Source organism: Tasmannia lanceolata, unplaced genomic scaffold (genome assembly GCF_043159265.1).
Source record: "Tasmannia lanceolata isolate RefF3 unplaced genomic scaffold, GAP_Taslan_0.1 ptg000005l, whole genome shotgun sequence".
In the NCBI taxonomy this organism is placed as follows: domain Eukaryota; kingdom Viridiplantae; phylum Streptophyta; class Magnoliopsida; order Canellales; family Winteraceae; genus Tasmannia; species Tasmannia lanceolata.
The window spans coordinates 18,638,981-18,651,315 of NW_027518682.1; the positions used below are offsets into that span (position 1 = coordinate 18,638,981).

At 37.8% G+C, this 12,335-nt stretch overlaps 1 protein-coding gene and 1 non-coding gene across 2 annotated transcripts; both read right to left on the minus strand.

Moving 5' to 3' along the window:
- Window positions 1-4,065: 4,065 nt before the first annotated feature.
- LOC143877828 (purple acid phosphatase 17-like) lies at window positions 4,066-7,196 on the minus strand. The gene is made up of 7 exons (XM_077380084.1): window positions 6,909-7,196; window positions 6,183-6,339; window positions 5,738-5,845; window positions 5,508-5,635; window positions 4,748-4,876; window positions 4,596-4,663; window positions 4,066-4,506 (listed from the first exon to the last, which is right to left on the minus strand). The coding sequence occupies exons 1-7, from the start codon at window positions 7,101-7,103 to the stop codon at window positions 4,296-4,298; spliced, it is 996 nt and encodes a 331-aa protein (XP_077236199.1). The 5' UTR covers window positions 7,104-7,196; the 3' UTR covers window positions 4,066-4,295.
- A 3,892-nt stretch (window positions 7,197-11,088) lies between these two features.
- Window positions 11,089-11,160, minus strand: TRNAD-GUC (transfer RNA aspartic acid (anticodon GUC)). Its single transcript has one exon. It is a non-coding gene; the product is annotated as a tRNA-Asp (tRNA).
- Window positions 11,161-12,335: the final 1,175 nt, after the last annotated feature.

The following is a 12,335-nucleotide window of genomic DNA, read 5'->3' on the forward strand; positions in this document are numbered from 1 at the left end:
TGGAAATAATGGCAAATGACACAAATGCTCTTACATGTGGGATACAATTGGAATTATGGCAGTGGGACACAAGCGGAAATAACGGCAAAGGGTGGAACACATTAACCCATCATTTTGCCTTTATATATAGTAGTTACATTAGATTGTGATTCTAATTCTCGTGTTTCTGTCCTCTTACCTCCCCTAGTTAAATGTTATTTGCAAATAATGTTTATGATGAATTGATGATAATAGAAAAGATATACACCTTAATGGTTCCAATGAGGCCTTAACATCGCATTTCAAAAATAAGCTTAAATTCAAACAACCACCTTATTTGAAAGTGGAAAATGATAGGGTAACTGGGAATGAGAGGAACCCACAATGAGAATGTGCCATGTGTGGAAAACCTGAAAAATCACATTTTCCCTTAAAACTGATTTCCCTAGCATCACTCTTTGAAAATGGAGGAATGATAAACTGAAGGAGTGTCCTTTTAGTTGATTCTTTGCAAGGGCAGCCTTTAATTTAGAGTAATTGTCAATTTTGGTGGTATCCAAAGACGCCCTTAGCTTATCTCGACACTCCTAAAGCCTCTTGATTCATCAAGGTTGTGGGATCATCCATTTACGATAGGAAAAACTCTGATGGGCCACACTTTGAATTACACACTAGTTCAACAGATTCTATTAAGTTCATTTTTCTTCTTCTTTTGAATAGCAAATAATTGAATTAACAAAGAAAATAAACAAGGGGAGAACATCTAAGCAATGCAAAGGACAATAAAAGGAAAGACAGAGGGCAGACTCTTAACTTCACGTTATCACTCATGTGCTGAATATTTAGATTTCTCCACTGTACCAACTCTGCTATCTGACAGTCAAAAGTCCAAAAAAAAAAAACACTTACTTTTCAGAGAGAGAGAGAGAGATGATGTGGTAGCTACCACATGTCCAAGAGGCAACTTGATGGCAGCAAAAAAGTATCGTGTTCATGTTATCATCCGTATACAGCACTGAGAAAATCTCTTTGGCAGGCCAAACTCTAATATTTTATGCTTTCATGTAATCTTCCACCATATCGTATCCAACTTTGGACAGGAGATAGGACTATCTTTATTTTTAGAACTGCATTCTTTAATATGTTTTGGCTAAGGATATTGGCAATACCATGTTTTAATAATTGCACAAACTCATCTTGTTTTTTCCATTTTAATTAGCTTCTAAGAACCTGTTGAGCACTGTAATAACCTTTTGACAGCAGTTTAAATAACAAAAGACAAGCCAAATTTGTGCAATTATCAAAATATGGCAGCAGCAATATCAGTACCCTATATTTCTACTCCATAGAAGGAGGGTACTCCATAGAAGGAGGGCCTAATGTCTTAATGTCTGTTTTTGTCCCTGCGGGCATTTAAATTTTAAAGCAACATAATAGCAAAAAAACATACAGTAGAAGTTTGGATCTTTCTTTAGTCCTTCTATAATATCATATAGATTCCTTCATAAAGTTGTCTTCCCAATATATTATAAATTAATCAAATGGCTGATAAAATTTCTCCACTGTACCAACTCCGCTATCTGAACAGTCCAAAAAATACATACTTACTTTATAAGGAGAGAGAGAGATCATGTGGTAGCTACGACATATAGTAGTGGCAACTTGATGGCAGTGAGAAGTATAGGTCTCGTGTTCATGTAATCATCCATATACAGCACTGAGGAAATCCCTTTGTCAGGGCAAACTCTAATATTTTAAGCTTTCATGTAATCTGCCACCATATCCAACTTTGGATAGGAGATAGCTCTCTCTTTACTTTTAGAACTGTATTCTTTAATATATATTGGCTACGGGTATTGCCACTACAATGTTTTAATTATTGCACGAACTCAGCTTGTATTTTCCATTTTAGTTATCTTCTAAGAGCCTTTTGAGAACTGTAATCACCTTTTTGACAGCTGTTCAAATAACAAAAGACAAGTCAAATTTGTGCAATTATCAAAACATAGCAGTGGCAATATCCGTACGGAGTGATAAATCGACCCCCACATATCTTAAATCGACTACGCATGTGTCTTTCTCTCTCCACTGGGTTAGAGAGAGAAAAAGAGGATGGAGAAAGACAAATGAGGGTCGATTTAAGATATTTGGGAGTCGATTTATCACTGCCCCAAAAAACATACAGTAGAAGTTTGGATCTTTCTTTAGTCCTTTCTATATCTTAAGACATCACCACGGATGATCAGAAGCGTCCATCTCTGATGCCAATGCCGTGTGGTAATATCTTGTCCGTATGTTTAGTTGCCTTAAAGTGAATAGTCAGATGCAAATTATTCAATTGAAATGGTACAAATTCAAGTCTATGAATCGATTACCATCCAATGGATATAATCAAATGAAATCTTGGATCATCAAATCCGACCCAAGTATGAAAACAAATCCATCAGAATCTGACGTGTCATTTCATGTGGGCCATCACATCTCTCATTTCATTGGTCCAACAACCTCTTCTTCCTCTTTTTCAACCAATCTCTTTTTGATGGGGATTGACAAGAGAGAGGATGAGAAAAAGACAAGCGAGGAACATGGAGGAAGGAGGGATGAAAGTGGCCATAACCAAATTCAATGCAATAAAATATTAACATGAGGTGTCTCTCTCTCTACTCTCTACTGCTATTATTATTGCTTCCCTTCATATTTTTAGGACTCTTCTGAAGCTGTGGAAGTGAGAAAGTGGAACAGATAAGAGCCCCTCTCTTTCAATTATTACACACCCAACTTTTGCATATATGATTGAAGGATTTTGCCAGACAAGGGTGTATTATTTAGGTAGGACCCACTTTTGGGTGATCCTTGTCGATTTTCTAATGGAACAAAAACCATTATGATCGAAATATCTCCTATGATGAAGCTGTCTCAAATGAATGGTCAAGATATATGTGTAAGGAGAGATTATAAACTCCGTTTAATCCGTTGATATTGATTGTCAAAACAATGTTCTATTGTCCACTTGTGAGATGGGAGGGAGGGAGTGACTTGAGAGGGTTGGGAGTGAGGAGATCATGGGAAGGGGCTAATAATTAATAAAAATAAGGGTTCTGCTGATGTGTGCCCTCAGGGCACTTGTTAAGCATCATTTAATTGCCCTTGGGATCTTGAATTTACACATACTTTGAGGAAGAAATCTCAAAACATGTGTAAAAGTTAAAGTATGTGCATATTCAAGTTCCGGAGGGCAATGAAATGATGCTTAACATTTAATTGAATCTGAATTTTTTACCTGAGTTTTACCCTAAGGGCACTCGTTAGCAAGACCCTAAGAATAAATATATACTTTGAATCTGAGTTTTTTACTTGAGTTTAGCCCCCTCTTATGCTCATTCTACTCTTTCCATCTCAATTCTCACACAATTGAGTGATTGACCACTCAAATATTCTAAATGTTGCTTAACATGCCCCAAAAAAAATATTTTTTTAGTGAATTTAATCTCAATCCTTCACCAAAAAAAAGAAAAGATAAGCTAATCTCGGGTGACGCAACCTTGCATTATAATATAAAGAGGCTATTTACTCATCCAGGCAGGTCATTACCTGATCCGGTGATTTTAGTAATTTTTTTTTATTAGAGAGGCTATTAACTTAATAAAAGTAATTTAGGGAGGTAGTCCAGTAGAGTGGGTCAGATGCACGCAACAATTTATTATTGGTTTTCTGGATGAGCATAATCAAGCTCAAAAAAGAGTGAAAAGGGGGATAAAGATTGCCTAGAAAGCTACATCGAACAGAAACAAAAGTTTGTCTGTCTCACCTTCTACCTGTTAATATCAACACTAATTAATGACTTTGTTTAAAAGATAAGCGATTAGGACCCTGTCTGTTTTGGACTTTTAGAATTGATTATTTTGGGCCCAAATTCATATAATCCGACAAGCGAATTTTTTAATCGTTTTGCTCCATCGACTTTCTTTAAAATAATAGTGTGATGAGATAAGTGTTGAGTGTATTCCACACCATCAGTTCAAAATGTTTTCCCATTGTGTAAACATCGTGTTCGAATTCTGATCGTTTTTACGCAAGAAAGGGGGGTTGAGCCACTTTTGAAGATCATATTCTTTTCTAAAATAGCATCAACATGACAATAACATTACAAAGCGGGCCCTTTTTAATAAGGTTACTACCATATTATCTATGACCAAGGCTACTACCAAGGGCGCCACTCATTTTTTTAATAAGGCCCTACCCCGGATAAGATAAAGGGCGAACTACTAGAATATGTAGCTCCGTCTTTACTACATATGTGCTTTGATTCTATCAAATCACATGGTAGAGTAAAGCTCTTTGGACAAGTTCAATTTGTGCAATATGTTGCCTGAGATATCGTAGAACAAAATCTCGGCATCGGTCTGAGTCAGTTGCAGCGTCATGAATCCTTGTCCATCGTAGTAGAAATGCAATCCAGTATGGTCATTTTTTATGTCTCCTCTCCATGCCTTTGAACCAGCTCCGCTCGTTAGAAATTGGATTGGACTGCAATTAAAAACCCAATTTATCGATCATTAGTCGAATCGACCACATCTCGACAAATTTAAATGGATCCAACGGTTGTAGATGCTCACCTATCAGCATCACTCATATGTTCCAGGCAATGATCGTGCCCATTTATGTATAAATCGACGTTGTAGGCCTGAACATTTTCATCATATATAGTAAGAACTAGATAAATTAATTAATTAATTGTTTTTTTGTGCTTAGGAATTTAATTACTTACCTTAAGAATTGGGAGAAGAAGGGTCACAAGCTCTTTTGTTTCTCCATGATACCCAATGCTTCTTATTGTGTGATGGCCAACAACGAACTTCCATTTCGCCGAAGATTCCGTAAGTGCCGATTCAAGATCCTGATAATCAAGTGAAACAAATTTTGATTAACCTGATGCCCGAGCTTGAATGTATCTCTTTATATCCATGGAGAAGAATAGCCGATAAGGCAACAAATTATGATGCATCAAGTTACCATATCTTATGCTCCATGTCCAATGTTTTGATCATACCCATGTTGAGTCTTTTTGTTCTTAATCTTTTATGAAAATAAAATAAAATATTTCGATAAAAAAAAAAGAGAAACAAAAATTATGTCTATAAGGAATGGGAGAGTGATAAATCGACTCCCAAATATGATAAATCGACTCCCCATGTGTCTTTCTCTCTCTTCTGGGTTAGAGAGAGAAAGAGAGAGAGGTAGACACAAGGGGAGTCGATTTATCATTTTGGGGAGTCGATTTATCACTGCCATAAGGAATGCCTACGAGTTGGATGTATCTCTCATATTCACATAAGAAAGAAATAGTGGCGGATAAGGGGACAAATTATGATGTGACAAGCTACCATGTGACACTTCATGGTGCATGTCCATTTTTTTAATCATACACAAGTGGAGTTTCTTTCGTTCTTAATCTTATATCAAATAAAAAGATTTAATATTTTGATAAAATTAAAAAAAAACAAAAATTATGTTAATATTTGTGTTACCTTGAGAACATTTGCAATGTATTCATTTCTTGGAGCTACATCTCTCCAATCGTATGTGTCATCCTTCGGGTGAGTCCAATACTTCTCTACGAAAGGAGTCGTATCGATGAAGAAAATCTCCGCAATTTCTAGTTACAAAAGGGAAACAAAATGTTAGATCCTTGGGTTTTTCATTTTAGATCAGCTTAGGAAAATTTGGACAAGATGACTCAAATTTTAAGTTTATTAACCTGCATTTAGAACAAAGGATCTCATGCAGATCCATCTGCTGTCAATCTTCCTTAGGACTGGGCTCACTTGTGCAACTGCGTCACCTCTATAGTCATGGTTCCCCAAAACTGCAAGGAATTTATACATAGAAAACGAAAGAGTGAGCAAAGGAAAATCGCGAAGAAGAAAAACAACTTTTGCATACTAAAAAAAAATAGGGAAATGATTTCTAAGCTCCAGTGTTTTGATAAACATGCGCTCCACTTGCTTGTGGTGTAGTATCTAAAGGGATGTCAGAAGATATTACGGTTCTCAAAAAGCTTTTAAATACTACACGACAAACAAGTGAGTACACATGTTTATCAAAACATTGGAGCGCTGAAATCATTTCCCTAAAAAAATTATGTAACTGTAAAAATGAATATTTCGCTAAAAGGGGTTCTTCAAGTTTTGAATCCTCCGTACCACTATACCATGGTTTCTGTAGGCTAGTGGCAGTGTAGATGTTGGTAAAGGACTCCTCAAATTCGGGGTCTTCTAAGCCTGTTAATCCGTTCTCGTAGAAATTGTCGCCCGTAGATATTACAAAGCTTATGTCAAGCTTCTCTCCTATCCTTCCCATCTACAAGAAGAGAAAAATGATCAAATTTCATATTTATATGGTCCACAAAAGGCTCTCATTTACATGCATGCTCGATTCACTAATGTTTTTAGGTACGTATTTTTCAGGTAATATTCTCCATAAAAAACATTGGAAATAACAACCGATGTCGCTTTTTTAATTTTATTTCTTTTTCTTTTTTTGTATTATTTTTTGAATTTCATTTCTGGGAAATAGCCAAACCTGCCCTAATTTCTTTGCATTCAACACCTTATTTACCAAAACTAACCCCATAAACTTCTCAAACTGACAAAAGAGAAAAGACCCATATTATAGGGAAGGTATATTTAAAGAAAAACTGTGTTGCAAGTCGTGAATTTTTCCAATATTCTTGTGTACATTTTTTAAGGCTGAAAATTTTCATCATAAAACATTAAACAGAATCAATGCTAGCTGTAGTTGGTTTTTTTTTTTTTTTTTCTGGGAGAATTTTCAGTGAATTTTTTTTCCAAACCTCCCCTAACATTCCAAAATTACCCCTGAAAACTAGAGACTAAGAAAAAGAATCATAGGAAAATTGGTTTTCCAACCTGATAAGCAATATTAGTCTGGTTATAATCTCCTCTCCTTCCCCAATCTCCAACCACCAAGAAGCTAAGAGAGCCATCTTCGTTTACAGGGTGTTCCAATCTCTGTAATTCTGCTGATGAAGATATAAAGCAGAGAGAGAGAGTAGCTGATAGAAGAAACAGAGCCATGGATTTGCAGTAAAAGCTATTGTTCATGGCTCTGATAAATGAGGAGGATAGAGACAAGGATTAACAAGAGAGGGAGAGGAATTCCCTTTACCTTTTCTAGAGATGCCTTGTACAATGTTTTCCATTTATTCCTTTTTATAGAGGAGACACCATGGAAAACATCGCTTTATTCCCGGTTTTTTCATTTAACCGCTGGGTACCGGTTGAGCCGGTTTCTAAGGAGCTGGAAAGAATAACAAGGGAGACTATTTTTTCTCCCCCTCTGTAGGATAATACACCACCCTTGGTAACGTAAATTGTGGGCAGACTCGAACGCTTTTTCACGTCAAATCATGTTTCACGGTGTGTATTATCCTACAGGGAGGTTAAAAAATCATCTCCGAAAAATTGTCTTTCGCTCAGTATCTAAGTTGCTACGTGTCTGGTGGACCGTACTTTAAATCTGACAAAATTGTCAGATTTAAAACAAAGGATTTGCTAGGCAATTTCGCGGAAATCCATTTCGCGGCTCACTTTTGCAGGAGAGAGCAGCCACACAGGCTTACTTTTTTGCAGATTTTGTCTTATTCAATTATGATTGGATTATTCTAAGCTATCTATCAACACCTTGATAGAAAAGAAAGCGAAATGATATATTTGCCCCTGCCCCTTTGTTTACTTGAGACAGCCCTCTCTATGGTAAGTCCAGCCAAATTACATTGAAAATACGTTCATCCGATGATCCTAGGCCCTTGATCCATCAATCACTATTTGCCCTAGTAATTTAGCTATGGCCCACTGGATAAATGAAATATATCAAAGTACTCCATGATCATCCTTCCTACGGCCACGTGTATGGTAGAGATTGGGAATGGATAGATTTCTAACATTGCGAGCCACATATATAAATTAGAAAAAGGGAAAACTCTATTCCAAGGTCTAACTGGAACAATGGGGACTGGAACAGTCTGACATTGAAGTTGTACACGCGGCATGATTTTATTTGATGTCCGCTTCAGTACAATCGAATTGTCCTTTTTAGGGTCCGTAAAGTTAGGTGCGAATATTCGATCGAATATTTGGATATTAGATGATTTATTGTTTTACCGTCTGGGATTTTGTCGCGCCTTGGCAGCACTTAACTGGTGGAGGGTCAGAAAAACTTTCCATGGAAAATAGAAAATTATGGAAGCTCGTATTTTCCGTGGAAAACAGAATTCAGTAGTAAGTTACTGAGTTCGCAGTTTTCCATAAAAATATCAAAATAAGTTCCCCATGTTCATTCCTTTCAACCAACCCTTGGGTCTTGTGTGGATTGCAGGAATTCAAAAGAAAAAAAGATTTAGAAAATAAAATCTTTTCCAAATACTCATGGCTCTCAAGGTGGCAAATGGGCTGTGCCGGCCCACTGCCCTGCAAGGCAAGGCAAGGCAAGGCACGGCACGGCACGGCATGAATAGCAACAATGACATGGGCCATGCTGGCACATCAAGAAGTCGTGGGCCATGCTGGCTGTGGGTTTAGGCATGCGGCACAGCCGGCACAGCACAACAAGCGGCCCGGCACTGCAAAATCAATATTAAAAAGTGAGCATACAAGGCTGTTGTCCCGGGCCGGCACGATACGGGCCGCGGGCCGAGGCCTTGCCGTGCCTAACCTCAAACTTATCCGTGCCAGCACTGAGGCTAAATCGTGCCTGGCCCACGGGCCACATTGGGCAAAAAAGTATGTGCCGTGGCGGCATGGCACGGCCCGTTTGCCACCTTGACATGGCTCTCTTTGTTTGATTGCATATGGCAAAAAATATAACTTGAACCAACACTCTAGAGAGACCTTCAATTCATGTTGATATCCCCCTCTCCCTTAAAAATTTTCTACCAGGAATGTTTTTCCATCAGTCCAAATAGGGTGAAAATTTTCATCTCCGTCTCTTCAAGTTAGCTTACTTATTGATAATAATAAAATAAAATATTTTTTTATGGGTAAATAAAATAAAATATTCATCGCATGGCAGCATTCACCTCAATTGTACTGTGATGAAAAATAGTCTTTTAAGATATCTGTAAGCCGTTGATTTTGCACTCCTCGTGGGAAACATAACTGTATTTGGCATAGGACTTGGACCCATTGAGTTACCCTGTGGTGACCCATCACATCTAGGGATGCAACTCGAGCCCATCTTTAGGAATTCGGGTTGAGCTTTTACCATAAAACCAGGTCGGGTTTCGGTTGATTCCAAATCATTTTTCAGCAAAGGCAAACACACAACTGGACCCAAGTTGTACCCCTAAACAGATCAATAATCCTGATCACCAAGCATATGCCAACTCTAGCCAATTTGATGCTGTTAGGATTTTCATGAATCTTTAAATCAAACCCTCCTTTTGTCACTGTGATTCTGTGAAGATCGAAAGGTAGAATCATTAGATTAAGGGGAGATCAAAGGCAATAGGTGAAGACAAATCTTGAGCTTTCATATCAACATAAATGAATAAATGCTATCCGATAATTCACCTCAAGTGTGCCGCATGCACATTAAGACAACATTGACAAACGAGGTTTTCTAATCTCGTACGTCTAGTTGGTTAGAAAAAAGGTAAACATACGATAATGACATGGAGAAAGACTACTTGTACAAATACAAAAAATGGGGCATGTGGTCCTCCGTTGTGGCCTCCTACCTACTTTGAACCGGCAAAATAGTAGAAATCTCTTTATCATTAGGAGTAGATAAATATGCCCAATACCAGCCATGGCCACCCTCTTCAACTTGCTTTCATAGGTATATACTGGTTGCAACTTGCAGCAAGCATACACGCGTATCAATGCCCAAATAGTATCATTAAAACCACTTGAGTGGACTACCCTCTCCCCCGCCCCATTTCTTTCTTCCTTCTAAACTCTTCCCTTAACACTAACTAGTTTAGGCATTAGCCTAATCCTTGATAGACGTTTCTGTGCAGTTCAGATTAATTATTGTATTCCTCAAACAAACATTACTTTTCTTATGTAGACGTTTAGATTAATTAGTAACGTATAAGAGAACAATTCTAATGAATGAACTGACTGGACACATTGGTTGTGCACAGATTATTCTAAATTCTTATACAAATTCTAACCATATACATTCTATTATAGTAAAGCAAAAAAAGAAGAAGAAAAAAGTACAGAGTAGGACCCCAAAGACATGAATACCAGCAAAACGAAAGAACAGTAATGATTAATTCTATGACCATTGATCTAGTAGAACATGGCGAGGCAACCCTCCCATGCCGAACAGACATCCCTTAAAGAGGAAAAAAATTCATAAAATTCGATGGTTTAGCTTTTCATGGCGAAATACCAATTACCAAACAAGGCTTGATGGATCAAGGAGCTGGTATCGTGTGATCAAGGTGTTCTTAACGGCGTTTGGCCAGAATTTGTGATCGGATCAACGGATGCGATGATGTGGAAATAGCACAAATTAGCCCAAAGGTTTTATGTTATGAAGGAGGTTAACAACAATCTTTTTAGCATATTTCTCTAGAAAATATCAATTTTTTTGGAGTATTTGCTAAGCAATTTTAAGGAAAATTATTTCGCAGCTCACTTTTTCAAGAGAGAACAGCCACCTCAGATGAATAACATGAATAAGACTAAATCTGCTAAAAGGAAAGCCCATGTGGCTGTTCTCTCTTGCAAAAGCGAGCCCCGAAATGGCTTTCCGTGAAATGGTCTTCCAAATCCCCAAATTTTTTTAGGGAAATGATTTCAGCACAATTATGTTTTGATGATTGCCCTCATGTATCTTGTCTTTTAGCATTTAAGTCTCATGGTTCATGGTTGTGTTGAAATCATCCACCCCCCCCTCCCCCCTCTTTTTTCTTTTATTATTTTTTACTTTGGAGATCTAAAGCAAACCCAAAAGTCAAAAGATGCCTCTTTGCATATGAATCGTTTGGATTTTTGGGTTGTTACTTATAAAAAGCTTTCTTAATTCAACAGCTGTTTCCGTGCGAAGGATTTAAATAGTAAAATAAAAAGGTTTTGACGCCGTTGCCGGGGATCGAACCCGGGTCACCCGCGTGACAGGCGGGAATACTCACCACTATACTACAACGACTTTTGTTGTAGTTTTGATGGATTTTATTATTTTAGCACAGTCAATCCACGGTTTTTTGGTCTCCAAAATACCGATTAACAACCTTGGTCTTTAATCACAGCATAAAGTACCGTAAAAAGTTGATTTGATAGAAAAGTAATATATTCAACACCTTTTCTTCCCTGGGCCAGCCCCTATATTGTATTCATGAGTTACGGACTTTTTTTTTGTAGGTAATGAAGGGTTAGGCAGAGCCCGACCAGATGGAGTTCCCACTTCCCAGATTGGTCTTTTTTTCAATACATCATTCATGACTCTATTGAATTGGAGTTCCCTAGATTGTAAATGATCTATTAATTTATCATGAGTTCCCTTTTACACTGCAAGTGGGTGTCCCAAGTAAGAAAAAAGAGTAAACCTATCATTTCCTTGGGGAATGATATTTCCCCCTGATGGATAAAATCTGGCCATTTTATTCGTTAAGTTTTAAAGGCGAAGAAAAACGCGGGGGGGGGGGGGGGGGGGGGCGGGGCGCATATACCTCCCCCATGAGACCCAAGAATGGATTATTAGAATTTATTCCGATTGAGACCGTCATCTACTTGAACAAAGCATTTACTTACCTGAATTTATTTATAAATTGATACATGTCATAAGTGACGAGTGTTACTGCCTCGATTCTAATGGCCGGATAAACCAGGTCCCTAGGCTCTATTAGCCGTTTGGGCACAATTAGCCATTTGGGCACAAGAGGGAGCCAATCAATAGTTAGATAATGGAATTTTAGTGGGACAGCACAAGAAGCACGTCTAGGGCCAACATATGTTTCTGTGAACCCATGCCCTGCACGGGCTCACTTGGGTTGAAGAGACCTAAGCTTGCTATGGGCCTACAATTATGCTTCTTGTAATACTTTTTTGACTCCACAGAATTCTTTTTTTGGGGCTGTTCAGTACATAGATTACTTCGAGGGGTTGTTGTTCCTCGTTCACCCAGCAAACACCGATGGAATGATGTGGAGGACGAGGGAAATGAGAGGGGAAAAGAGAGTCAATATCAAGTAAATATCAACTCCCGATTTCATTATATAACTTTTATTTTAAAGGGAGAGATTTTATATGGTGTGGGCGTATAAATCTATATTTTTCAAAAAATACAGTATGGCCCATATCATAAGTTGATCCAAACCGTCCATT

Coding starts and splice junctions, on each gene's coding strand:
- LOC143877828 (XM_077380084.1), bottom strand. CDS start 7,103: ATGAACAATAGCTTTTACTGCAAATCCATGGCTCTGTTTCTTCTATCA. Junction 5,636..5,737: donor ATCCTTTGTTCTAAATGCAG/GTTAATAAACTT, acceptor TTTTGTAACTAG/AAATTGCGGAGATTTTCTTC. Junction 4,877..5,507: donor ACATTGCAAATGTTCTCAAG/GTAACACAAATA, acceptor CTTGATTATCAG/GATCTTGAATCGGCACTTAC.